This window comes from Mustela putorius, unplaced genomic scaffold (assembly GCF_011764305.1).
Source record: "Mustela putorius furo isolate JIRA1106 unplaced genomic scaffold, ASM1176430v1.1 tig00000127_pilon_pilon_pilon, whole genome shotgun sequence".
NCBI classification, from domain to species: Eukaryota; Metazoa; Chordata; class Mammalia; order Carnivora; family Mustelidae; genus Mustela; species Mustela putorius.
This window is the reverse complement of record NW_025421288.1, coordinates 6,837,606-6,864,958: the sequence shown is the minus strand read 5'-3', so window position 1 is coordinate 6,864,958 and position 27,353 is coordinate 6,837,606. Positions and strand designations below refer to the sequence as shown.

Sequence of the window (27,353 nt, the reverse complement as noted above, 5' to 3'; positions counted from 1 at the left end):
TGTGGGGCTGTCCTGAGGTTGGAGGAGGGCAGAGGCACGCACTGCAGGGCTCTGCTGAGCCTGGGAGTGCTGAGCCTAGTCTAGATGAAGTCTGAGGGCCGACCCTTCCCAATCTCAACTCACTTGTGGGCCCTCTATGATGCCACATGCTTCCTGAAGGTGACCCCACTTCCTTCCTCCCAATAGCAGTTACACAAGGTGAATTGCATTGGGAGAGCTTCCCATCACTCAAGAGCCCCAGCAGGGGTTTACCCTCAGCTCAGTCATCAACAGTCATCCGCACCCTCCCTTCTTACAGGTTCTCTGGGCCTCGGTTGCTGCATCTGTAAAGTGGGCAGGGACAGGGAGGGGGGAACCAAAAAACCAAAAAAATGCAAATGGCCTTTCCAGTTCTGTTGCTGTTGCTTTGGACTGTGATTGGAAGAAGATGCAGCCAAAGCGGGATGGCGGGATGAAACGAAAGTGAAAGATAGAAACAATTCCTCAGGCTCCGGAGGCGGCGGGGGTAGGAAGAGTAGGCTGGGGAAGAAGGGCAGTTTTTAGAAAGCTGGGCAGACAGGGACCCTGTGACCCAGGCTTTCATTTCTCCTGTGCAGCCCACGGCACCATGTGACACAGCCCAGCCACAGAAAGGGGAACCGAGAAGAGACCAGAATTTCCCAAGAAGCAGAAAGCTGGACAGAGGCTGAGCGGGACAGAGAGCCAGAGGGGGCCAGGGAGGAGGGGGGGCAGCGGGGGAAGCAGAGGGGGGGGGCAGGGGAGGCAGTGGAGGGGCCAGGAGGAGGCGGTGGGGGCAGAGTGAGCCCTGTGGGAGGGTCCCCTCCCCAGAGTGTAGGCCAGGTGTCACAGGGATAAGGGACGACACTTAAGCCGGGGCGACCGGGGAGAGCAACAGGAAAGGAGGGGGAGGGGCAGAGAGGCGGGGCGAAGAAGGGTCGGCCGCGAGGGCAGCGGTGTTGAGAGGAGGGGGAGAGAGGGTGGGGGGTCAGAAGAGCCAGGGGGCGTGGAGGAGAGAGGACAGAGCCGAGGGTCAGGGCCGGGGAGGTAGAGGCTGGGTGGCCACCGAGGCCGGAGGGGGAGAGAAGGCGAGGCAGAGAGGGCAGAGGGGCAGCCACAGGGGCTGAGAAAGGAGGGCGGCCCGTCCGAGGGTGCGGGGCCGCAGGGCAGGGCCGCAGGCGGAGGATGGCCGCGCGGGGAGCCCGGGAGGAGCGCCGGCCGCTGGTGGCGCGCAGGCCGCGGGCGCCCCGACGGTGGCGGCGGACCGCGGCGGCCGCGGTGCTGCTGGTGGAGACGCTGGAGCGCGCCGCCTTCTTCGGCGTCTCGGCCAACCTGGTGCTCTACCTCAACGGCGCCAGCTTCAACTGGGACGGCCAGCAGGCGTCCCGCGCCGCGCTCGTCTTCCTGGGCGCGTCCTACCTGCTGGCGCCCGTGGGCGGCTGGCTGGCCGACGCGTACCTGGGCCGCTCGCGCGCCATCGCGCTCAGCCTGCTGCTCTACCTGGTCGCCTCCAGCCTGCTGCCCGCCACCGCCTTCGTCGACGGCCGCCGCTCCTTCTGCGGGGAGATGCCCGTGTCGCCGCTGGCGCCCGCCTGCCCGTCGCCCGACTGCACGCGCGTCTCGCCCACCCCGTACTGCGCGCCCACCCTCTACTCCGGGCTGCTGCTGCTCGCCCTCGCCGCCAGCTCCATCAGGAGCAACCTCACCTCCTTCGGGGCGGACCAGGTGAGTGGCGGGCCGCCCCGCGCGCCCGGCGAGGTCCAGGGAGGGCGCAGGGCCTGCGCGGTTCCTGGAGCCGAGACCCAGAGCCAGCAGCGACCTCAGGCAAACCACTTCCCCCCTTCTCTGCTCCCGGTTTCCTTACTGGAAAGAAGAGGGGGCGCTAAGTCTAACAACAATAACGATGGCCGCTACGGTAATAACCGTTGTTGGCTTCCTTGGACCATGTGCTGCTTTCAATGTTTTAACTCCTTTAATCCTCTGAACTACCCAGGAGGAAGGTGGTGTTGTTATGCCCACTTTACAGATGAGGACCCTGAAGTTTCAGTATATGAATCAACCCGTCCAAGGTCGCATAGGGAGCAGGTCAAGGGGTGGGAAGGGTAGCTGGAATTCAGGCCCCTCCAGGAGCCCCATCTTTAGGTGTCCTAGGGAATCTGGGGGCTAGGGAAGGAGTAAGCTCCTTCCTAACCAGCAGAGCCAGAGGTGGGGTCCCATAGACTGGTTCAGATCCCAGCTCTGCCTCTCACTAGCCATGAGCACTTGGGCAAATATCTCAGCCTCTGAGGCCTTTCTCTCTGCTTTTGGACAGAGCGTCGCAAACAGGAGAAATTCAATAAACATTTACCAAGTGAATGAGTAAGTGCCTAATGAAATGGCTATATAGTTTTTCTTTTTTAGAAAAAAAATGTTTTAAAAGATTTTATTTATTTGACAGAGAGATCACAAGCAGGCAGAGAGGCAGGCTTGTGTATGTGGCGTGGTGGGGGTGGGCAGGGAGCAGGCTCTCTGATGTGCAGAAAGGCCGATGCTGGGCTCAACCCCAGGACCCTGAGATCATGACCTCAGCCCAAGGCAAAGGCTCAAGCCACTGAGCCACCCAGGCACCCCTGATATGGCTATACTTTGATAGCTTCACTCAGTGGGATATTAGACAATAAGTTTAAGTAATATGTAATATGATTAAAACAACCACAGAGGGTGTTAGGAAAAGCAAGGCAGTACTGAGTACAGAATATGATTACAGCCCTTTGAAAAGACTAGGAGTCAGCTAAAATGAGAAACAGGAAAAGGCTGTCACAACAGTGTGATCAGGCCACAGAACTTGCTGTACTTCTTCTCCCTTATTGCCTCTGTTGTTCAAATGTTCTTTAATTGTATTTATCCACCATCATAAAGGGGATATTTTAAAAGAATCATTGCATCCTACCCAGTTTCCATTGTCCCTGCCAAGGACTTACTCATCCAGGCTATTGGGGTTCCTTTGATGACGGGGGACTTGGTGCCCCCAGGGCACCCTCTCCATTCCTTGGCTACTGTTGACTTTCCTTCAGACTAGGAGACTCCCGACATCTGCCGATAAGAATCTCTCTCCTTCCCTTCATTCTGCTCTTTCACTGATGTGCACTACACCCCCGGGTGCCCTAGGCTGCCCTTGGGAGTCTGAACCTGACCCATAGGACAAGATTGGAAACACTGAAATGATTCCAGGCAGGGGTGGACATCACTAGATTTGAGTTCTTTAAAAATGTCTCTGGCTGCAGTGGAGAGTGGGTGGGGACAGCAGGAGCAGATACCCCCAAGCAGTGAGGGACTGCTGCAGAATTCAGGAGGGCAGTTAGATGGAGGGTGTGTGGGTGGGAAGGGTTCGCACCATCTGGCAGATAGCCATACCCAGAAGCCGTGTTTTTAACACACTTGCTGATTTCAGAAAGGGCCATCATCATTCTTGACAAAGTGCTCATTTTGGGAGAGCTCATTTATATCCTGAATGGGCTGCCTGGTCTTCCCTCTTAGAGCTGCAATTGTCATATTAATTTACATCCAATTAATAAATGGAAGTGCCTGCACATAATGGGGCTTATTCAATTTTCTGTTTGAAAGTCAACAGCAAAAATTCTCATGCGGACATGGTCTTTCCCCTCTAATGTCTAGAGGAGCCCTCAGAATCTCTAAGACTATAATTTTACCTTTAGAAAGGCAAAACAAAAACAAAAACAACTTACCTTTTCCCCAACACCATCACAGAATGTCAAGCTTAACAGAAAGGAAAACCAGTGGATTTCGAGATGTGGTGGTTTGTTGAAAAGGTGACGGACGTAACAGAGTACAGAATCACCTTGAAAATTGACCTCTAGTCTTCACTGCTTTTTAGAAATGCAGATGCCTGGGCCCAGCCCCAGACCTGCTGGGGCAGGAACTGAGACCAGGGTCTGGGAGAAGTAGAATCAGCCAGCACTACTGACCTGAACCAGCAGACCGGAAGGGGGCCTGGGGCTTGACAGTTGCAGATTGATCCAAATCCTGGGTAAAGATTTTCAGTCTTTCTGCCCTTGCTGGGGGGGACTGATTTCTTTTGTTGTCAGGCCAGAACCCGCTCTTGGGGCTGTGTCCGAGGCTACGTCTGCTTTCCCTGATAGGCCCACCTTGCTTGACTGGCCTTAAATCAGAAGGAGCAAGAGGATGGGAAGGGACGGGCCGACGGGTCACAGGAGAAAACTCAGCATTTCCAAATTGCAGAGGAAATTCTCAATTAGACTTTTAACTGTTCACCACATTTAATAATGTGAAATAGACCTGATCTTTATGGGCTTTCTTCTAATTATAAAGGTGATGCATACTGTAGGCCATTCAGTCAAAGACAAAGGAATAAACCAACCAGAAATGAACAAAGTGACATCAGAGACATCTGTTGGGTGCACTTCTTGGTGAAAATTAAAAAAGCACGGTGTGCCATGGGCATGAAAAAACAGCTGTGCCAAACTATCTTGGTCATTAACAAGTGACTCCCAAGGGAAAGGCTTATTCATTCTATCAACCAATATTTATTTAGTGTCTATTTAGTGATCAGGGACCAGGAAAGTGCCTCTGTGGGAGAGGGGGTGCAGGACCTCGTGGCAGGGTGCCCCCGGTCCTCCCTTATTCTCACCCCTGCCCTGCAGGTGATGGATCTTGGTCGCCATGCCAGCCGTCGCTTCTTCAACTGGCTTTACTGGAGTATCAACGTGGGTGCCGTGCTCTCGCTGCTGGTGGTGGCTTTTATCCAACAGAACATTGGCTTCCTGCTGGGCTACAGCATCCCCGTGGGCTGCGTGGGTTTGGCCTTCTTCATCTTCCTCTTTGCCACCCCCATCTTCGTCACCAAGCCCCCCACAGGCAGCCAAGTGTCCTCTATGCTTAAACTCGCTCTCCAAAGCTGCTGTCCCCGGCTGTGGCCCCAACACTCTGTCAGGTGAGAAGGGGGCTCTTGGGGAAGAGCGCCATGGAGCATGGACATGTGCTGTGCTCCTCCGGGGGAGGCATGGGCCAGTTGGAAGGGCGTTTGGGGTCAACTCCCGTGGTAGTCCTCTAGGACGGCCTGCTGTGCTGGGGGCTGGAGTGGCAAGGGTGACTCGGGATGGTGACCGAGGTCAAGGTGGCAGCAACAGTGGTGCGGCTGATGGGCTCACTGTAGAAAGTGGGAGGCTGTTTGTGGCCCTGATGGTGATGATCGAGGTGGAGGTGTTTGTTAGCAGCCTCGGTGAAGTGAAGTCGGCGGCGACTGACGAAGGCAGCAGGGCTGGCTGGTGATGGAGACAATGGTACCAGTGCAGGCTGTTGGGATATAATATAAGTAATCCAATGCCACACTGGTATTAGGTGTAAGAAAGTCTAAGAGGGCACCTGTGTGGTTCAGTAGGTTCAGTGTCTGCCTTCGGCTCAGATCATGATCCCAGGGTCCTGGGATGGAGTCCTGCATTGGGCTCTCTGCTCAGCAGGGAGTCTGCTTCTCCCTCCCCCTTCACCCCTCCACCTGCCCATCCTCGCTCTCTCCTCTCTCTCTCTCAAATAAATAAAAATATTAAAAACAAAAGAAAAGGGGCACCTGGGTGGCTCAGTGGGTTAAGCCTCTGCCTTCAGCTCGGGTCAAGATCTCGGGGTCCTGGGATCAAGGACATCAGGCATCAGGCTCTCTGCTCAGCGGGGATACTGTTTCCTCCTCTCTCTCTCTCTCTCTGCCTGCCTCTCTGCCTGTGTGTGATCTCTGTCTGTCAAAAAAATAAATAAATTCTTTGGGGGAAAAAAAAAAGAAATCCACCAAACTTGCTCCCCCTGAGTTAGCCGGCAGCCCAGGGAGGAAGGTTCTCAACAGCCTCTCACAGGCACACCGGCTTGCTTCAGCACCTGTCCTTCCTAAAGTTAATTGACGATTTATGCTAAGCAAACCTGTGTCTAGACCCTGGAACCGGTTACGGAGCCTGTCAGTAGGATCTAGATGGAAAAGGGGCAGCACATGTTTGTCCGAGCTGGTGCACTGCTTTGCTGTGGGGTTTCCTTTTAACAATCCAGTGTATCCCAGCAGACTGTCCTGGAATTCAGTGGCTGAAGCCACCGTGTTTTCTTACCTGTCACAATTCTGTGGCGACTGGGCTCAGCCGGGCAGTTCTTCTTCTACTTGTGATGTCATTGTGTGTGTGTGTGTGGGGGGGGGTCGGTCATCTGGCCAAAGGGGTTATAACATCCAAGATGGCTCACTTACGTTGCTGGTAGTCCACATCTCTTCCCCCATCATGTGGCCTCATGCCTGTGGCTGGAGCTCCTCATGGCAAGGTGGGTTGTAAGAGAGGGGGCTTTCAAAGAGTGAACGTTCTGAAGGAAAAGAGACAGAAACTATTGGTCTTAGAGTCTGATATCGGGCTTGGGGTCCCCGAGCCACCATTTCTGCTCATTCCGTGGGTCAGCCACAAGGCCAGCCTGGATCCCAGGCAGGGGAGCGAACCGGCCGTTGGTGGAGGAGTGGCATCCCACCACGGGAGGGGAGAGGCTAATAGTGGCCATCTTTAGAAATGACTGCACTGGTGTTTCCCTTTTTGGCATCTCAAAGGATGAGGCAAGGCTCTAGATCAAGAAGGGATTAGAAACATGCCCAGACAAAGGGCAAAGGGGGAAGGTCGCAGCAGTGGTTAATCTATCCTGTTTCCTGACCATTTCCCCTGCACCCCTACCCCTCCGCTGCCTCCGTCCGTAGGGAGAGGGCTGTAATGTTGCCTGTTGAGGAGGATGGACTTGGTGATGGCAAATGGGGGTGCTTTGGGGTATGTCAGATCTGGGCCACCCTTTCTCTCTGAGTCAGGCTTGGACTGGGACTTTCCTGCTGCCCACGGGATGCCGGCTCTGAGGCCAAAAGTCCCTCCACACTCCGCTGGCCGCAGTCCCTGGTCTTCCTTCTCCCAGACCGCTGGGCTCCAGCTCCAGGAGGGAGGGCTCTTGATCAGCCACCTGTGCGAGAAAGGAGGGGACAGTAAGCACAGTGACAGGGAGTGTAGTGAACAGTTGGCAGGAGGTTGGCTTTGGGGGGAGATCGCCTCATCCACGACGATGATGGCGAAGATGGTGATGACAGTGATGACCGAGAAGGAGATGCTCCTGGTGGAGGGAGGAGATGGGCGGGCTCAGAGGTGACCACTGGTGATGGAGGGGCAAGATAATGGTGGCCGTGGGGGTGGTGATGGCTGCTACTTTATCTGCTGCACCCCATCACCCCACAGAGACCCTCAAGGCACCCAGCCACTGCCTAACCAGAGGTCTCCCCAGCCTGGTCCTTCCCCCCAAGAGGACATGGCCAACTTTCAGGTGCTGGTGAAGCTCTTGCCGGTCATGGTGACCCTGGTGCCTTACTGGATGGTGTATTTCCAGGTGAGCATCCGGGTCTTAAGCTCTGGGAGCGCAGGCTCCCTGGTCGCCTGACAGGCCTCCGCTCTCACCATAGAAGCCCAGAGCTTGTGGAAGAGGAGGCAGGGGGTCGCAGCATGACCTGTGGCTACGCAGGGCCTGGCACAAAGCCATCCCGGTAATGAATAGCATGAGGAACTCTGGAGACGGGTTTGAGGCCCAGTGCCCCGAAGGTCACCCCGTCTGTCTGGGCCTCATGTGCAAAACGGGGGATGTAGAGCCCCCCCGCCCCCAGCTCAAGAGCAGTCAGATCCTCTGATGTGGCAACGGAGGCCCAGGGTTGCCCAACGCCACATAGCCAGTCAGGGACGAGCTCTGTGGGTTGAGTCCCCCACCCGGGCTGTGTCTCAGAACCGCCTGCAGAGTTTTTGAAACTGATTCCATGTCCCACCCCAGACTGTGGGGGGAAGGCTCTAGAAGGGTAAACTTCTCAGGTGAGACTGGTACCCAGCCTGTCTGAGAGTTCTCTGCTTCCCACCATCTCCTCAGGGGAAGGCTGGTGGTGCTGGGGGCAGGGGGGGCGGTGGGCAGCAGCTTATAGCCCCAACTTTTAGCCTCCAGAGGACAAGGCCTTTGCCTTCCATACCCCCTTCCTAGGAAGCTTGTTGTGCATTTACCGAATATGGGTGTCGTGTGGGGCCAGCCTGCTACTTGGGGTGACACAGAGGCGAGGGGACAGGGACATGAGGAGGGTATGTGCATGCGTCCGCGGCTGATTCTCAGAATACGGACATCCTCACACATCCAGTTGGTGCATAGCTGCTGTCCTGAGCACCCTGAGTGCCCTCTCCTGCCCCAGGCCCTCCTGGGGGGATTTTCCCGGTCCCCCAGTTTTATAGAGCAGCTAAGAGGGTGATGCCCAGTGTGGCAGTGGGTCCCCTAGAGCCTGCCCAGAGCCATTCCGGTGGGCCAGGGCCTACCTGGGCCCTGTGCAGTGTCAGCCCGTGGGATGCAGCTTGGTCTCAGTGTCAAGGGACAGCTCCCCGTGGGGACAGCCATGTCATTATCTTCCCCATGTCAACAGACATTTCTCCACACCTCCTCTGTGCCAGGCCCTGGAGACACCAAATGTGAGTCAGACCAGCTGTGCCCAGGCTCTGGGATAAGGCTGCACACAGGGCTCATGGGCCTGGAAGCAGAGAGAAGGAGGTTCCCTGACCTGGCCTGGCTCCTGAGAAGGAAGGAGAATGGGGGAGGGGGTGGGGTTGGTCACATCCCCTGAGGCTGGGAGAGAGGACAGCTGTCTGCCTGCCCGGTGCTCCTTCTGAAGAAAGCCCATGGAGGAGCTGGCCGGCTCCCGGGCTGAGGGGGAGGCGGCCAGCTCTGTGCCAGCCACAGCTCCGCCCCTCTTGGCAGATGCAGTCCACGTACGTCCTGCAGGGTCTTCACCTCCGCATCCCGAACATTTTCCCAGACAATCCCGCCAACAGCTCCGCGGCTCTGGGAGCTCAGCTCGGCGGCTACAAGGTAAGAGGCCGGGGGGGGGGGGGGGTTCAGCCCCCACGGCAGGTGGTACAGGGTGTCTCCTCTGTAAACAGAAGGCAATGAAGCTGTTTCCACGCCCAGGGGTAGGGGGTCCTCAGGGAACATAAAAGCACCTGGAGGATGGGTCAACTTGTGCCCCAGCCCAGGCATCCTGCCAAATTGCTCAGCTGTTCCAGAGAATTCGGGGCCAGCTTTGCTCCCACTCACTGCCGCTCTGAGGCAGCCCTCAGCACCTTCAAGGTGCACTTGGGTCCCTCAATTTCACCTTGACTTCCCTCACTCTCTGGGACGCCTGGATGCCCAGATGTCTGTCTTTCACCAGAACTTTCCAAACCAGTTCCTTGGTGTGTCAAAGACTCATAACATCAAAGACCCTCAGAGCTGAGGGTGTGACATTTGCCACTATACCTTCATTCCTTGCCCAGGGCAGACATCACTAGTCCATCTTCACATGTTTTCATGTGGAGCCCGAGAATGTTCCAGACAGCCGTTACCCACTGATAGAAGCCAGAGGAACCGATTTGCCATCCTCTGATTTAATCCCACCCCTGACTTACCCAGCGGAGGAAAGTGCATTCCAGAGAGGGGAAAGGGGCAGATCCTGGATCACCCAGGAGGCCAGCACTCCCCACTCCTGTCCAGAGCTCCTTCTGCACTGCTAGCCTGTCTTGCTTGGCCCCCTCTTACCCAGATCCCAGAAGCCTGGCTCCTCCTGGCCAACGTCGTGGTGGTGCTCATCCTGGTGCCTGTGAAGGACCACCTGCTGGACCCTTTACTGCTGCGGTGCAAGCTGCTTCCCTCGGCCCTGCAGAAGATGGCCCTGGGGATGTTCTTCGGCTTTGCCTCTGTCCTTGTGGCAGGTGTGTGGGCCTTAGTGGAGGGACATGGGGAGGGAGGCTGGCTCTGCTTTGGGCTGATGCTGGAACCGTGGGTCTAGGCCATGTACACCCTCTCACCGTGGGTGTCAGTCTTGGCTTCCCAGGGGGTGTGAACTGAAGGGGACCTTCCTCCTCTAGCCCCGTCTCTGCTCGTCAGATGAGGGAACTCAGGCCAAGAGATGCAAAAAGATTTTCTCCAGTGTCGTGGAAGCTCCCTGAAGACAGGTTTTTTTTTTTCTTTTTCATTCATTGCTATGAATAATGCACATGGCATCCAATCAATGTGTTGGAGAATTTTTCAGACACTCAGACACTTGAAAAAAAAGAATTTATTATTTATTCTCTTCCTTCTTCTAGTTCAAAATGATTTGAAGCCATTTATGACAAAGGGGTCCTGGTGACAAAGCCTTTCATGCTACTGCACAAACCTCCGTCCCTTTCACTCAGCAACTCAGTGATCCCGAGGTTACTAAGCATCTTTGAGCTCCGTCTTTGCAATGGGGATAATAATTCGTTCAGCCCCAGAGCAGGACCCGAGTTCTGCCTCATGGAATGTAGTCTAGCCGGAGTGTTGTGCGGATTAAAAAAAGGCGAAGTCTGTGAGACACCCAGCACTGTGCCTGGATTATGAGGAGCCAGGGGAACCAAAGCTCAAAAACCAGGATTGTGTTGCAAGGACAAAAACAAAACTAGGTTCTTTTTCAACCCCTGCTTTAATGCAGTTTGTCCTAGTTCATTCCCATAGCAATCCTGGCTTTTTTTTTTTTTTTTTTTTTTAAGATTTTGTTTATTTATCTGGCAGAAAGAGACAGTGAAAGAGAAAACACAAGCAGGGGGAGTGGGAGAGGGAGAAGCAGGCCTCCTGCTGAGCAGGTAGCCAGATCCGAGTCTCAACCAGACCTGGGATCATGACCTGAGCTGAAGGCAAAAGCTTAATGACTGAGCCACCCAGGCGCCCCTTATCCTGGGATTTTTATTCCTACTTTTTGCATAAGAGCACTGGGTCTCAGGGAGCTTAAGTGATTTGCCCACGGTCACACAGCTAGCCAGTGCCCGGGCTCAGGACTGGAACCTACACCATCACCTCCTACCACATCCAGTGTTCATGCCACAACAGCACAGCTGCCTCCTAAGCAACGAAGGGGAAGGAGGTAAAAATAAGCTTGAGAGCCAGGTTAAAAACTCTTCTGGATTTCCCGTGGTATCAGGGAAATGGGGCTAGCTGTGATACCAGATGCTGGCTGTGACATCAAATCCAGTGCCAACTCCTCATCAGCTTGGGTGACCCTGGGCTGGTTGCTTAGCCTAAAATTGTCTTTCTTCATTTGCAAGAATGCATATTAAATGCCCAGCACATAACAGGCTCTCAAGTAACACAAGCTGTTCCTGTTTATGAGTGCAAAACTGCATTCTTAGCAGTCATGGCAAAAGTCGAAGAGTTGAAGCTCAAATCTCGGACCTCCAGCCTGCTCCCAGGCCCGTGTGCTTTTCCTTTCCTGCCACTAGGTCCCTGGGGACTTAGTGAGTACCAGCCACGAGACAAGCTCTGCCCTGGGCTAAGCTGGGCCTGGCTATTTATATTCCCCACCCCCACCCCCTTCCACCCAAGGAGGCCTGGAGATGGAGCGCTTACAGTACATCCATCACAACCAGACGGTGTCCCAGCAGATCGGGAAGGATATGTACTACGCAGCTCCGCTGTCCATCTGGTGGCAGATTCCTCAGTACCTGCTCATCGGGATCAGTGAGATTTTTGCCAGTATCCCAGGTACCCTGGCCCCCTCCCCTGCTCTCGCGCCAATGACGGGCTCTGCCTGGTGCTGCCTCGAAGTCGGATGTCTCACGGGTCCAGCTTCTGGAGTTCATGGGGGTAGAGGAAGGCCAGGTTTTCTGGGTGGGGCCGAGTTCACCCAGGGGAGACTCACCAGCTCCTGCTTTGTGCCAGGCAGTAGACTAGGCACTGGAGGTTTGCAGGTGGTTAAGACATTCCCTACCGACTTCCCACATGGTCCCTGGTGCTGTGTTCTTCATCCCCCATGTCTGTGCGGGTGCTGTTCCCTGTGCCTCAGGTTCAAAGTGAACCCTGCTTTCCCCATCACTGCTGAGCCGAAATGCCAACTCCTCCATAAAGCCCTGGGCAGAGGGAGTCCTTCGAACCTTCTTTCCTTCATCTCTGTTGCGGGTCTCTGTGCTGTAATAACGCAGGACGTTTGCAGCCCCCCGCCGGGCTGTGAGCCAGAGCTGTGGAGTGGAGGTTGGCTCTTTGCTCAGCCAAGTAGCAGGAGCAACTTGGCCGGAGGCCCACGGCTAGGCTCTTGGGGGACTCACTCAGAACTGGGTAGGGGGGCGGTCACGAAGACAGTAAACCCAGGGGAGGGCTATAGTGGTGACTCCAGGGTGTAGGGAGAGTCCCTGGGTCGAGGTGGGGAGCCGGCAGGTGGGGAGGGAGGGCAGAACTCAGCTGGTAGCAGGAAGGATGTTTGCAGGCAGGGGGAACAGCAGATGCGGAGAGCTAAGCCTTGTGGGGAGTGTGCAGGGGCTGGGGAAGGTCGGGGCCAAACCTGGATGGATGTTGCCGTCTCTCCCGAGGGCAATAACAGACCCCCCACCCCCCCCAACAGGGGACTATGGCAGGCAAAGGATCCCGATCCCATTAGAGTTTTTTTTTTAGACAGACCCATCTGGCTGTGTGAGGAGGAAGACAGGAAGCAGGGGGGTGGTTTAAGAGGCATTTGCAGGGGCCGGACAGTAAATGACTGGGGGCTGCGCTTTGGCCTGGGGCAGAGGGAACAGAAAGGGGGGCCGACAAGAAGTTTCTCAGGTTAAATCAAAAGGATTTGGCGATGATGTTGAAGGACGGTGGAGAGGGCGGGGGAGAGAGAGGTGCTGTCCCTGAAATGGGAGACCCAGGAGGAGGGGCGACAGAGCAATGTTGGGAGGGCATCCAGGCGGAGGTGTTCAGCCAGGGGACTAGATGAGCAGGGCAGAGGCAAGGGGGCACGGGGGCACGGGGGTCATCCTAGCCTCGTGGTGGGCAGTCATGCCGGGGAGGCCAGGATGGAGGCTGGGCAGGCCCCATCTCTGCTCCTCCAGCGGACGCTTGGGTCTCCCCCCATCCCTCTGCAGGCCTGGAGTTTGCGTACTCGGAGGCTCCGCGCTCCATGCAGGGCGCCATCATGGGCATCTTCTTCTGCCTGTCCGGAGTGGGCTCGCTGTTGGGCTCCAGCCTCGTGGCACTGCTGTCCCTGCCCAGGGGCTGGCTCTACTGCCCTAGGGACTTTGGTGAGTGTGGGGCCCTCCCTGGGGAGTGGGACCTGGGTGGTGGGAGGCTTGGAAAGGAGGTGGCAACTAAGTGCTTTGACCCCAGGCCCAGTGAAATAGCAGCCTGGACTCAGAAGAACCGGGTTGTAGCCCCACCTTGGCCAGTTGCCCATGTGGCCTCCCCGCCTCGGGCCTCAGTTTCCCTAACTGTCAAAAGGGAATCCGTGTACTCGACAGACCTCCAAGCTCCTTCCTGCTTCTGGAAGTCTGTCGTTCTGGCTGAAGGGTCACCTTTCTCTGGGGTCTTAGTGTTTTAAACCCCGGAAAGAACATCTGATGGGGACTCACAGGCAGCACAGGACGAGAGGGCTGTCTGTCCACCTACTCCCCACATGGCTTCAGCCGCCAGTCCCTGGGGAGCCCTGCTTGACCCAAATGCCAACCCCTCCTTTCCCCCAGGGAACATCAACAATTGCCGGATGGACCTGTACTTCTTCCTGCTGGCCGGCATCCAGGCCGCCACGGCCCTCCTGTTTATGTGGATCGCTGGCCGCTACGAGAGGGTAGCTCAGGCCCCAACTTCCCAAAGCTGTCCCAGCAGGGACAGGGGCTGAACACCTTCCCCGCCCTGCTCTCCCCAGGACACAGACAGTCCAGGCCCAGTGGAGGTTCCTTGAGTTTATTCTGTACCCAACGTTAGGATGAAATGGTTCATAAATAAGGGGCATAAGCCCTTCCTCACGAGCATGGTCCATGATGGGGGTGGGGCAGGGCAGAGGGGACCTGGGTGGGCGTCCTTTGGAGAGACCAGATGAGGGACTTGGATCCGCAAGCACCAGAGGGTGCTCCGGAGGCTGCCTGGGCTGGCGGCTGACGAGGCGGAGCCAGGCAGGCTGGGGAGGGGTCAAGAGCTGCCCCGGATCCTTTCCATGTAGCTGCGCAGCTCCTCGGGGTCCTTCAGTCCCATGTCCTCACATACCCAGCGGATGTCCTCCTCGCCCGCCACCAGGATGGACTGCACGGCAGGGGCCCCTACGGGCTCCTCAGACGGCTGGGCTGGGGGGGCTGTCGCAAACGTCACGAACTCTACGCGCTTCCGCCGCCCCCCGGCTTCCTTCCGGGCCAGGGTGCTTGAGGAGCTGGTGGTGCCCCCAGAAGGGGCCTGGGCCATGGTCAAGGCTTCCCCTCCTGCCCCAGTCTCGCAAGGGCAGCCCCCCTCCCCCTTGGGCAGGCCGGGGGACTGGCGGTCCAGCTGGCGGCTCAGTTCCTCCTGGTCAGTGCCCAGCCAGACCCAATTGTGGGGCTGGGGGGAGGCAGGGTCGGTGGCACCGTCAGGAGGCTCCTTGCGCTGGTAGCGCAGCACGAAGACCACACCGTTGACCAGGAAGATGAGGATGGCCAGACAGAAGATGCCCAGCAGAGCGTACATGCCCAGCTCTAGGTCGGTGACCCGCTGAGGGGCAGGGACCATCTCCTCCTCTTCCTCCTCCTCTCCAGCCTCTGCCTCCTTCCCAGCCTCCTCCTCCGCCCGCTCAAACTTGCCCCTCACACCCCCCTTGTCCCCAATTCCACCCGCCTCCCATCGTCTCCCTCCCGTGCTGGCCTTGGTGTCTGGTGAGCTACGGGCAGGGCTGGATGGGAGGGCAGGGGCCAGAGTAGGAGCAGGGGGCAGCCCCAGCCAGGCAGTGCCAGAGGCCAGGGGGACTCGGTGGCGGCCCCGGCGGCAGGGCTCCGGCGGGTGCAGAGCCACGTGCAGAGGCAGCCCCTCGGCCCCTGCCCCACTCACCACCACCCCGAGCTGGGCACCCCGCTCCTCGGCTGGCAGGACGGCACCGGGCTCCTCGGCTGAGACAGACAGTCCCAGGTCATGGTGGTCGTAGAGCTCAGCGGGGGCCAGGGTGTGATCAGAGAAGGACAGCCAGAGGGAGAGGGCCACCTCCTGTGGGGCACACGGACACAGGCAGAGACACGCGAAGGCACGCACGCATGCACACAGAGACCACTCCCACAGAGACAGGCCACACGGAGGAGGAGAGATCAGAAAGAAAACAGACACAGGCAGATGGACAAAACACAGGGAGAGAGGGGACGTGTGTCAATCACCTGTCTGCCACTCAGCCCTGGGGTCTGAGTTATCGGGAGGGTCCTCAGAGCCATCTAACCAACCTCCCACTGCCACACTCCAGCCGGCCACTGCTTGATCACCTCTATCCACAGAAAGCTCACTACCTCACAGGGCAGTCAGTCCTCATTCTGAAAAACCCTAAGGTGAGGGGTCCAGGTGCCTCCCATCCCCCTGTCATTAGCCCCCACTTGGAGATGTTGACCTCATCCCCCTGACCCCTGGCTGTCACCTGCTTTGGGGCGGGAAAGGCTGACTGTGCCCAGCATGTGGCCGTGACCTCCCCGGGGTGGGCAGTGCCCCGGCTCAGGGCCAGTGAGATGCCCATCACCGGCTGCACCCGCAGCTCCAACACCGAGACCTTGTCATCCGTCACAGCCAATGCCTGCTCTCCCAGAATGGAGTCAGTGAGTGGGGAGCGCACCTGAGGGTGAGAGGGAGCTGCAAGTTGTGGGGGGCCAGGAGAGTACACAGACAGCCCCTCCCCTCCAAGCCCCATCCTCTGTACACTGCGTTTCCCCACCCTTTGCCCTCCATACGACCAATACATACCAGGACCCCGATCCCATGCCTCAGGAACAGTTCCCTCCTCTCTCAAGTCCTGGCCCCCACATATCCAACCCCAGCCCTTCATGCTTTGAGGGTGTCCCCCATTACACGGGCCATCACTGGGTTCATACCTGCTCAGGTACACCCGGGGCCCATTCTGACATTCTTCACACCTACCCATGAACATTCTGGGGGCCTTGGGTGGGCTCTACCCACCTCAATGGAGGTGACACCAGGCTCCCGGCCCACTAGGATGCGGCCGCCCTCCAGCGAGGCTACGCGTGGGTCCTGCACATGTGCGTGTGGCGCCACGAGGTGGGACACGTCCAGCAGCCAGTCGGGGCCAAGCAGGTGGGTGAGGCGGCGACCGCCGTCCAGCGGGTGGGCCGCGAAGGGGACAAGGAAGCGCACGCTGGCCCGCTGGTACTGCAGGCGGCAGCCACGGGCTCGCCGTTCGGCCTCCTCTGCCACCCCAGCGGCCTCGGGTTCCGGTACCCTGGGGGTGGGGGTAGGGAATGGACAAACCCGGGGGAGGGCTGTCGGCTCAGGCTCCACCCCAGCCGCAGAGGGTCCCGGTCTCTGGAGACACGCAGCTGCCCCTCTACTGTCCCTCTATGTGTGGGTGCCCTGCCGCAGTCCTATTCCTAATTGGTGCTTTTGCCTGTCCATCAGGCCACCCTCCTCTTGCTCCTAATCTGAATTCCTGTCTCCGGGGGAGGTGGAGAGATCATCTCTGAGTGGGGAGACCTTGGGGTGCTCATTGTCCAGAAGGCCTGGCTCAGATTCCTGAGACTGCCTCACCATTGGGCTCTGGTGGGACCCTCTCGACCTTTACTGAGCTAGGTGCCATCTTAGGCTTTGAGGACCCAGCAGTGAACAGAATAGGCAAAATCCCCCGCCTTTAAGGTCTTACATTCTCAGGGAGGAGAGTGAAGACAGGTGGGGTTAATCAGGCTATCCAGTAATTAGGAAATGATCTGGACTTCGGAGAAGGGGGAGAGGGAGCGTGGAGGTCCGTGATCACAAAGTGGTCATAGGCCGGTTGGTGACAGGCAGGTGGGTAGGAGGAACCAGAAACAACGGGGCTGGTTTTTTAGACCCCTGGCCATGTTCCCTGCACCATCTCTCCGGTCCCAGTGCGACTTCACCAAGGCCTCCACTCACCCTTCAGCTGCGCCGGGGACCCTCCAGCCTCGGACCTGCTCCAGGGTGGTGTCGCTCAGCTCCACACGCAGGGGCAGCAGCGGGGCCCACACTGTCAGCCGCAGCGAGGCCCTCAGCCGGCGCCACCAGAAGTCCACCCGCACCCCGCGGGCGCCCCGGCTCTCCTTGCCAGACACAAACACAGCATCACAGGTCTCCGACACCTACGGGAGGGCAGGAGCTGGGCTAAGCCTTGGAAGACAGGGCTTAGCCATGAGGGGCAGGGCTGAATTTCATCCTGCATTTTACTGGCATGTCTTAAGAGTAGGAAGATTTCAGCAAGGGGCACGTAGGTGTCTTAGTTGGTTAAGGGGGTCTGCCTTCAGCTCAGGTCATGGTCTCAGGGTCCTGGGATTGAGCCCCATGTGGGAGCCTGCTTCTCCCTTTGTCTTTGCCCCTCGCCCCTGCTCATGCTCTCTCTCAAAATCTTGGAAAAAAAAAAAAGGTGGGGGGTTCACCATGCCTCCAAGATTCAATCTGGAGGAACCACCCATTCCTCAAGTTCACCCAGGGCTCAGCTGGGGAAACCAGCTATTTGCCTACAAAATCATTCTCTTGGTAGTGGAGAGTTCAAACCACGAATTTGGCTCCTCGTTAGTGCTGACCTCTGACTTTTGTGTGGGAGCCGCCTGGCAACCATCTGCAGGCAGAGGGCAAGACAGACCTACCCACCCGAGAGCCCTCAGGAGGGAGTCACTCACATAGGGGCAAAGTGCCATCGTAAGTGGCAAGACATCTTTTCCAGACTGGCAGCCAGGAGCTAGGACATGCAAGCTCTGGGTTTCCCCTCTTAAAACTTCAAAACGGGGGCGCCTGGGTGGCTCAGTGGCTTAAGCCTCTGCCTTCAGCTCGGGTCGTGATCTCAGGATCCTGGGATCGAGCCCCACATCAGGCTCTCTGCTCAGCAGGGAGCCTGCTTCCCCCTCTCTCTCTGCCTGCCTCTCTGCCTACTTGTGATCTCTCTGTCAAAAAAAAAAAAAGCTTCAAAACGGAGTAAGTTGCCTACCCTTTTTTTAATCTCATGGATCATTACAAGGCTCTAATAATTACCATTTTTAGCATCCTATAAGTATTACATTGCATTAAAAGCTGCCGTGGCTTCAGCTGCTGCTCTCTGCTGCTTCAGTGTCTTAGGGTGATTTTAATTCATCTTTTTCCTTTTTTAAGAGAGGGAGAGAGTTAGGGAGCGGCAGAAGGAGGGGGAGAATCTTAAGCAGGCTCCATGCCCGGAGCAGAGCCAGATGTAGGGCTCAATCTCACGACCCTGAGATTTTGACATGAAATGAAATGAAATCAAGAACTGAGCCATGCAGGCACCTCTGGGAGCTTCTAATTCTTACAACAGTCTAATACATTCCCATTTCAAAGCTTAGAAACTGAGGCTCAGAGAGGTGAAGAGACTTGCCCATGATCACACAGCTAATTGATAACAAAGATGGGTTTTCTCCTCTCTCTCTCTTTCTTTCTTTCTTAGATTTATTTATTTGACAGAGAAAGCGAGAGCTAGCGCACAAGCACAGGGGGAGCAGCAGTCAGAGGGAGAGGGAGAAGCAGACTCCCCACTGAGCAGAGACCCCCCCCCCCAGTGTGGGGGCTCAATTCCAGACCCCCAGATCATGACCTAAGCTGAAGGCAGATGCTTAACCATCTGAACCACCCAGGCACTCCCAGAGATGGGTTTCAAACTAAAATTTGTGGGTCCCAACATATATACTCTCCCTCTTTTTTTTAAAGTAGGCTCTAGCTCTGTGTCCAACATGCATCTTGAACTCAGGACTCCACGATCAACAGTCACATGGCCTACTGACTGAGCCAGTCATGTGCCTCCAAAGTATGCACTCTTAACCCTCCCACATCCGATCATTTGTCAATGAACGTGGAGGTGCCTAACCTGGGTTGCTGGGGCGACACAGCTCCCACCTGACTATGGAGAAAGGTGGTGGGAACGAATGAAGTTGAATCTGTTGCTTACCTCCACGAAGTTTCTGGTGTGAAGAAACAGCTGTTCTCTTGGGGACCCGAGTGGGGAAGGGGTCCATGCACCCCCGTGCACACAAGGGTATACTCACACGGGGCTGGCACTCGCTACTCACCTGCAGGACCTGGGTGTTGGCTGACTCGCAGCCGATCTGCTCTGTCACCTCCACCAGCGCCCCCCCGCTGTCCACCGTGACCAGGCGCACGGGTACACGGCGCGGCTCTCCAGTCAACAGAGCTGTGTTCACCAGCTCCTCGGCCTAGGGGCGGGTGGGAGGGGTGCAGGAGGAGCTCAGCTCCTAGCTCTTCCCCTCACTTGGCCCCAAGCCTGGCCAGGCACAGGAGGGGACTCCTTACCTTGGCCAGTGGGACAAGGGCTCTTATATCCCGCTCTGACACCAGGATCTCCCACACCATTTTGTCCTTCTCTGCTTCGGGGGCCTGGCCTGCATACTCCAGCTGCCATGTGACAGGGCGAGTGACCGCCACACCCCCACTCGTGCTATTCTCCACCAAAAAGTCCACCCACAGGAACTCTGATAGTTCGAGGGGGCTGCTGGCCGGGAGAGAGAGAGAGAGAGACTGAGCACTTGCTAGTGGCCAGGTGCTGTTGTCAGCACTTCTAGATTGTGAGCTAGGTCCTAGGATAACCCTCAGTTTGCTGGGGAGAAAACAGAGGGACGGAAGTCATATAACCTGCCCAGAGTCACAGAGTGAAAAGTGGCAGGGCTGGGATTAAACTCAAGCAGCCCGGCTCCAGACCCTCAGCGCTCATACACCCTCGGCCTCTAGAAGATCCACGTAGCCACTTTGCCACCCTCCCTGGAAAGCCTGCTTGCCTTCCTGTCTCCCTACTCCCCTCCACTCAAATATCCACCTTCCACAGCCATTGGGTGGTCGGGGAAGGCATAAAGCAGCCGGGGTCAATTTCTACCCAGGAGGAAGAGTCACTTCTAAGGCCCAGGACTGGCACTTGACCCCCTGAATCATAACCCTTGCAGGTTCCTTTGATCAAACACTGGCTGGGTGCTTGCTCTATATTTTATTTTCACAGACTCTAGGGTGTATATTATCATCCCCACTTTATAGGTGAGGAAACTGAGGCTCCGGTCAGGAGAGGAAGTTATCGGGGGAGGTTAACCAGCTTGCCTGTGGTTATTCATCCAAAATGTCAGAAACAGGATTCAAACCTGAGCTACCACAGTCATGGCCTTGGCCTAGGCTCAGAGCACCAGTAAGAGTTCATAAAGTTTAACCATAGCTGAACTGTTTCTGAAATAGTAATGGCCCCAAAAAGGGGACCCATTTCATGTGGCTGTGGGAGACAGGGTGGCAGCTGTGAGGGCTGTGACTGAGCGGTCAGGATGGGCTGGCATCCCCTGGAACTAGATCATAGACACTTGCTGTCCAGGGGCATGGATACACAGTAGCTGAATAACTTCGCTGTACTGGGGCATGGATACACAGTAGCTGAATAACTTCGCTGTACCCAGACATGGATACACAGTAGCTAAATGAATTAGTATCTGCTCTGTGCTGCTTCCTTGAAGGAGTGCTCTGTGCATGCTCAGATGGGAGGAGGGAGGGAGGCAGCCCGGGAGCCCCCTTCCATTGGGCCCCAGAAAAAATCTGCTCTCTCCTTTCTCTGGCACCCAGGGAAAGAGTTGCCCACCTGGAGTCTGGCCCTGTGGTTCCGGCACGGTGGCAGGTAATGAGGGTTGTATGGTGCTTGGAGCCCTTAAAGCGGTCCAGCTTGGCAGTCCAGAGGCTGGGCTGGGCTGGGCGGGCAGCCGTCACATGCAGCCCCTTCTTCACCTTGATCCTGGGAAGGGGACAGAGGCCCAGTGTGTCAAGCTGGGTGCTGAACCACGGACTGAATGAGGGACACAAGTGTCGAAAGACATCTGCCTTCCGTCTGGGCTCCCCAACTGCGCTCTGAATATTCTCATCACCGTCCTCCGGTCCAGAAGGACCCCATCTCAGTGCAGGTCAGGGCACAGAGCTCTCCCTGCCTCAAAGACCCACTGCCCACAAGGTCAACTCTAATCTGGGCATCGAAGCCCTCCAGGATCTGGTGAAGTTTTGTCTTTAGCTGTGACATCCCTCTGTCACTCTGCTTCAGCTACACCAAGTTCTTGCCCCTCCACACAGCTCATTTACGTCTCTGAGTCCTTGCTCAGGCTGTGCCTTCAGTCCACCCTGCCCTTCCTTTTTTCGACTGCTCATTCTTCAAGCCTCCAGCAACTCAAATACTGTTTCCCTTAGAAAGCTTTTCCTGTGCAGGATGAATTTCCCCTCGCCTCCAGCCCTCACCCAGGCCCCACCACACCTGGGACCTCCACCAGAGCACATAATCCAGTGCGTGCCATATAGCTCCTTCCCCTACCGCTGGGGCCCTGCAGCACCAGGTGGGGACTCGGCCTTGTTCCTCTCTGTAGCTCCAGAGTAGAAGGAGACACAGGGCTGGGCACGTTTTAAGTGTCTGAGAAAGATCTAATGAGTGTGCAAGTGGGCACAGGAGAGTGGGAGAGGCACCTGACACAGGACACACACAAACCCAAACATGGGAGAGGAGATTCATACTCTGCAAATCCTTGTCAGTGGAATTGGGTTGGGGGGCCACTTTGGGAGAACTTCCTGCCAGGAGGGACACAAAAAGGAGGGCCTTCCTGTGGGGAGGAGTGAAAACGACGTGCAGCCAAGGGGCAGGCGGGAGAACATGCAGATGAACTTGACTGGAGCAAACACTGTTCCTGGGGCATTAGAGCATTAGTCACTCCCAGGTACCGCACTTTCCAGTTTCTAAGTCCTCTCCTGTTTTCCCTCCCCGGAGCCTCAGAGCTGCCCTATGAAGCAGGCCGTGTTAGCCAGGGGAAGGGGAGCTTCCTATTTCTGACTCCGAGTTCAGGGCTGTGCCCATGGCCAGGTCTTGCCGGGCCTGGAGAGACTGGGGTGGGCCCGTCTTTGCAGAGATCAAGGATTCCAGTAAGAACCCCTGAAGGAGAAAGCATCTGTCCAGTCTCCCTGCAGAGGTTCCTGCCTTCAAACCACCGCCCCCACCCCCAACCCTTCCAGGAGCCCAGAACTCACCGCAGAGTCAGGACACTGGCTGTGAAGTTGTGCCGAAGCAGGACAGTAGCACTGAAGAGCTGGCCGGGCCGCACGGGCACATCAGGCACCCGCAGAGTCACTGCCTCGTCCAGGGGCACCTCCTGGTACTGCGGGGGATCTGCTGGGCGCAGCTCCACAGCACCCACTGGGAGGGCCTGTTCCCTGGGGTCCTCCTCCCCACCAGGGCCGCAGCCCCCAGGGCCCTCAGCGGCGGGCTCCAGCGTGTAGGCCAGCTCGGCCCTTGTGGTGGAGCCCTGGGAGAACCAGTGGGAGGGAACCTCCAGCTCCACTACGCAGGCACCTAGGGAGGGCTGCAAACACACAACGGCCACGGTTGACCCGGGGCAGGGGAGCGGTTTCCAGCACCCACAGCAGGAAATGCAGAGCTGGAGGGGGTTCATGAAAGGCAGGACCAGCACGGGCCAGAGACATGTCCCAGGTGACTCAGTGACTGGGGCTGGGTCTCCGAACCCGTCCAAAAGCCACACTTCGACTTTGGGGGACAGTCTCATTCCAAAGTGAGCCAATCCCAATGCCTCCCCCTAACAATGCCCCAGGATCACCTAGACAACATCTCAGGTTTCGAAGAATCCCGAAGCCCGCAAAATACCTCTCCCTGGCGGATCCCGGCACCAAAACAGTGCAAGATGCAATTATAAGAGCAATTCTAACAATAGTGCAAACACTTGCTGAGGGAGTACTCTGGGCCAGGCATTGGCATTGTACTAAGCTATTGCACTCATTTCATTTGCTCTTTATTCCAGCTCCATATGAAGTATGATCTATTATCACCCCATTTTATAGATGGGGAAGCTGAGTCCCACAGAAATTAAGTTACATGTCCAAAGTCGTATACAATAGCCCGACTTCCTTAAGGGGCCCTCAATAACCCTTTCAAAGGGTCCCCATGAAAGCTAGCAGAGTGGGAATGGAGTCAGCTTGTCTGGGACTCTGAAACCACCCAGAAGTGGTAAGCTCTTTCTTCCCTCGCCCAGGACTACCCTCTGGCTGGCACAGCAGGTAGGGCAGGCCTAGGTAGGGCCTGCCCACTCACCTGGAAGTGGCAGGCGCGGTGAGCAGTGCCTGCGGGGTGTGTGGCGTGGAGCCGGGCGCAGGGCAGGCTGCCAGGCCCTGGTGGCCAATCCTGCCCTTTGAGGTGGAAGAGGACTCGGGCATGGGGCTCCGCCGGAGTCACAGCCGATTCCACTGACACAGCCCGCACATCCCAGGGCACTGGCCGTTGGTGGGGCTCAGTGACCCGTGGGGGGACCACCTGGAGGGAGAATGGGGTTGCTCAAGTAAACAGGGAGTGCAGGGAAGCAAGACCTGGAAAAAGGGGATCCCAGGCTTCCAGGCCTGGTGCGGCAGAAGAGAGCATTTACAGGCCTCAGTTTCCCCCTCTGGAAAATGTAGAGCACAGCTGGAGCTGGGGAAGAGCCTTGAGCCACGCACAAGCAGACCTCAGCTCTGAGTCCTGTTAGCCTGGGAGTCCGTTCCTGGGGTCCTCTCCTTACCTGCTGAGTGGCGAACGGTGGGTAGGAGGCCCGGAGAAGTGGCTGGGCCCTGGGCCATGGCTGCAGGAGCAGAAAGGTCTCTGATCGGGAGCCCAGAGAGGAGTTGGCGGGTGGATAGTGACCCACTTGCTGCACACGGAAGTGCTCAGGGGCATCAAGGAGCTCCAGGGCTGCGGGCAGGTAGACGGGGCCCAGGGGGTCCTGGTCACAGCCCACTGCAGAAGGAGAAGGCGTAGCGATGATGACAGCTCCAGAGCTGGCCAGGGCTGAACTACGCTCCAGCCTGGGGCACAGTAGCAGTGGGCAGTGGAGGAAGAAAAGGTTAGAAATGTCCCATCCCCCCAGGATGGGGGGGAAGTTGTCCCATTTCACAGAAGGGGAAATGGATCGTAGCACAAGACAGGACCAGGATGTGAATGTATATCCTGGCCCAGGTGCCAGCTTCCAAACCTTTCCTTCATCCACCTTCCATAGGCTCAGGCCTTCCTTCCCTGAGGAGAACCTTCTCAGCATCCCCTCCCCATGCCTGCTCTCTACCTACGTGCCTCTGGTATCAAGCCATCTGTGGGGCAAAGTTCTCCCCAGACAGGGTCTGCGTAGTGAGATGGTGATGAGGGGAGCTTTGTAGAAGCAGAGACCCTTTCTCTGTCCCTGGGTCCTTGGCCAGACTTATCCAGGCACCCACCCTCCACTTCCATCATCACCATGGAAACCGCACACTGGTTTCCTGAGCTTGCTCCCTTCCTCTCTGTCAACTGGGTACCGCAGTGCAAAAATGGGATTGGGACTGGGACTTTGGGGGAGGGGGGGACCATGACCCTGGGGAGAGCCAAAATATTCAATGAGTAGGACGAAGGACTCCTAAGACCGCATCTGGTTTGTACCAACTATTGGTTAGCCCTAGTAATAATAAACACTTTCGGACACCAACTATATGCAGATGACTATTTAAGACATTTACATATATTAACGCTTCAATTTGTGTAATTAACTCTGAGAACTAGGTTCTATTGCTATGAATTCCATTTTACGGATGTGGAAGATGAGGCTGAGGTTAAGGGACTTGCCTGGGGTCCCCCAGCTGGAAAGTGGGGAAGCTGGGAGTCAGAACTGATATTACACCCAGAGGGATACCCTGCTTCTCCCCGTGGCTGTTTTCAAGGGTGAGCACTTCCAGCCTCACTCCCCAGACTGTGGGTCTCTCCCCTCGCCCTTAAGGTCATGTTGTCTCCTTAAGGAAGCCCTTCTTGATTGCTTGCTCTCCCACCAGGCCCCTAATTGCCTCATCTGAATTGGCTGTCTTCCTGTCTATTGACAGGGGGACTTGTTGTACTCATTCTTGAATCCCCCAAGCGGGGCATCTCTCCCTGGACAGGATGTTCTGGGAGCCTGGAGGACTGCGTTTACATCTTAATTCTGTCTCAATAAAGCCTGGGTCATTTAACATCTCAGAGCCTGAGTCCTCACCTGTAGAATGAGCATTTAGGGACAACTGTGAGTAGGGGAGGGCTTTGTAAAGTGTGGCGGCAGTCTGGAGGAGGGGTTATCGCTACTGAATAATGGATGCGACAAGGCTTCCCTCAACTCTCTGTGTAAGAGGATATTAGGGCTCCTGCTGGGTCCCCTGGGGAGGGGAGCAGGTGGCTGAAAGGAGCCCTTGAGCCAGCTCCCTCTCTGCCCCATCCTGGGCTGGGGCACTTCACGGTTTCAACCTCTTTCAAGATGTCCCCATCAAGGAGCTTGTATCTGAGACAGTCCACACATCCTGCCCCCAAGTGTTAACAGGTGAGTGACTGGCTTCCTGGGGGCAGCCCTTGACCTCGGTTCCTCCTCCTGTTCCACTGCCTGGATAATTACAAGACGCTCTGTGGCCTGACTCCCACGGACTCCCAGCACTCAGTGCTCGGCTCTTGCGGTGAGAGTGAGGGGGGCCTAGAGAAAGCCTCACTATCTGCCACCCCCCCCCCACCCAGTTCTCTGGTGTCATCCGCCTGGTCTGACCCCCATCCTGGGCACACGGGAACCGCTCCCCCTTCCTCCAGTGACAGGGATCCCCACAGAATTCAGGAAGGCACGGATGGGGCAATCCCGGGAGATTCCAAGGTCAGATCGCTCCTGGGGGCAAGGGGAGGGCGGCTATGCACCTCGCTGGTCCCAGGCAAAGGGGTTGCTTCCCAAGCCCGTGGGGGCAGGTCGATGGTGGGTGAGTGGGTGGGGGAGAAGGCTAGGAGCTCTGTGGACCGCAGATTAGGGAGCTGGTGCGCCTGAGCCAGGGGTAGCCGGGTTAAATGCCCGGGCGGGAGGGGGAGCTCGCGGAAGGTGCGTGGGCTGGCGGTGAGAGCCCGGGACTGGCTGGTCCTGGATTAGGAAGAGTTGCCAGGTTCTGGAAGTGAGGGAAGCAACAGAGGAGCTCGACTGGAGGGAAGATCCGTTTGGGGGCGGGGCGGTGGTGAGACCTCCGGTCCTCAGGGCAAGCTGCGGGGCGACCCGCTCCGAGCTTAGTCCGGGAACCCGCAGCTCCCCGCTGGCCGCATCCCTCCTAACCGGCCCGGGCCGGGCCCTAGCCACGCCGGGTCCCGCCCATCCCCTCCCCTCCCGCTGACCTCTCACGACGTCCAGGGCCAGGGCCACCAGGAGGCAGAGCCAGGGGCCGCAGGGCCCCCGGGGAACCCACGCCGCGAGCGCCGCGAGCCCCGCCATCCCGGCGCACATCCTTCCCGCGGAGGGCGGGGACTAGGCGGGTGGCTCAGGTGGCCCCCGCCCGCCCGGCATCTCCCGCGCCCGCTCCGCGCCGCCCGGAACCCGGCCGGCTGGATCCCCGCCGCCGCCTGCCCGGTCGCCTGCCCGCGGCCGCAGCTCCCAGACAATGGAGCGGGAGCCGGAGCAGGAGGGTGGGAGGGAGGGAGCGCGGCACAGGGGCTGCCCCTCCGCCCCGCCGGGTCCTAGTGCCCCACGGATCCCAAGCCCCGCGCGCCCCCGCGCTTGAGGTCGGGAAGAAGGCCGCTCCCCTGGAGACTGACCCGCCTTACTAAGAGGGCCTGGAGGCGTTCAGCTGGCTCCCTCTTGCCCCTGGAGAAAACAGCCACTTCCTCTGCCTCATGCCCGCCCCACAAGTAACCCACCTGTAAAGGCATCGCACTCCGGACTCTGAACTGGTATTGGGGAAGATGGGGAACCAAACTGCGGGGGCGGAAGGGCGGAAAGGCAGAGAAAGCGGCCAAAAAGGGCTGGGTGACAACCACCTGGGCCTGCCCGGACAGAGCCCTAGGCCACGCTGGTGGAGGGAGGTCTCGGGCGGAGTTCCTGCCCAGCCCCACCCCTGGGAGAGGCCCCTCAGCCCCTGAGGAAGTCCCACCCACCAGGTCTGGCCTCTGGGCCCAGCCTTGGCTACCAGGCAGTTAGGAGAGGTCCAGACGAGGGCACCTAGCAGCACGTTAGCATCTTCGTGGCGGCTTAAAAAGAAAAAAGCAAAAAACAAAAAAACCAAAAAACAAAACAAAAAAACAACCCACCAAAACAACCACACCTGGGACCCTAGAAAACAACCGATTTAACCTATGGGCCAGTTGGAGAACCACAGTGCAGGAAACTCCCATCTGGTGAGGGAAGGAGGGAAGGCAGGCAAATCTCCTGGCTGTCTTGGGGCCAGCCTTTCCTACTCTTGCACACAGCGGCAGGAAGGGGTACCCTTCCTTCCTCTCTCCCACATACACACTACTCCAGCAGTGCGGGTCAGTTCCTGGAAGTTTTGTAAAGGGGGCAGGACTTCCTCATTCCTCACACTCCAGGAGGGAAGGGTACCTGGCACCAGCCGCCTTCTTGCCC

At 57.3% G+C, this 27,353-nt stretch overlaps 2 protein-coding genes across 4 annotated transcripts; one reads left to right on the top strand and one right to left on the bottom strand.

The window, feature by feature from the left end:
• The first annotated feature begins 480 nt into the window (after window positions 1-480).
• Window positions 481-13,796, top strand: SLC15A3 (solute carrier family 15 member 3). The gene is made up of 8 exons (XM_004770463.3): window positions 481-1,722; window positions 4,659-4,948; window positions 7,245-7,392; window positions 8,785-8,895; window positions 9,605-9,773; window positions 11,401-11,559; window positions 12,918-13,073; window positions 13,512-13,796. The coding sequence occupies exons 1-8, from the start codon at window positions 1,183-1,185 to the stop codon at window positions 13,664-13,666; spliced, it is 1,728 nt and encodes a 575-aa protein (XP_004770520.2). The 5' UTR covers window positions 481-1,182; the 3' UTR covers window positions 13,667-13,796.
• TMEM132A (transmembrane protein 132A) lies at window positions 13,716-26,791 on the bottom strand. 3 transcript variants are annotated; one of them, XM_013044606.2, is made up of 11 exons: window positions 26,651-26,791; window positions 23,529-23,743; window positions 23,069-23,287; window positions 21,994-22,325; window positions 20,576-20,725; window positions 19,261-19,459; window positions 19,020-19,163; window positions 16,888-17,090; window positions 15,940-16,219; window positions 15,407-15,598; window positions 13,716-14,991 (listed from the first exon to the last, which is right to left on the bottom strand). In XM_013044606.2, the coding sequence occupies exons 6-11, from the start codon at window positions 19,318-19,320 to the stop codon at window positions 13,957-13,959; spliced, it is 1,914 nt and encodes a 637-aa protein (XP_012900060.2). In that variant the 5' UTR covers window positions 19,321-19,459; window positions 20,576-20,725; window positions 21,994-22,325; window positions 23,069-23,287; window positions 23,529-23,743; window positions 26,651-26,791; the 3' UTR covers window positions 13,716-13,956. The 3 variants fall into 3 exon arrangements, with proteins under 3 accessions (XP_012900060.2, XP_004770440.2, XP_004770439.2); XM_004770383.3 differs by lacking the exon at window positions 26,651-26,791 and adding an exon at window positions 26,132-26,421 and having other exon boundaries at window positions 19,261-19,456; XM_004770382.3 differs by lacking the exon at window positions 26,651-26,791 and adding an exon at window positions 26,132-26,420.
• Between the last annotated feature and the right edge of the window lie 562 nt (window positions 26,792-27,353).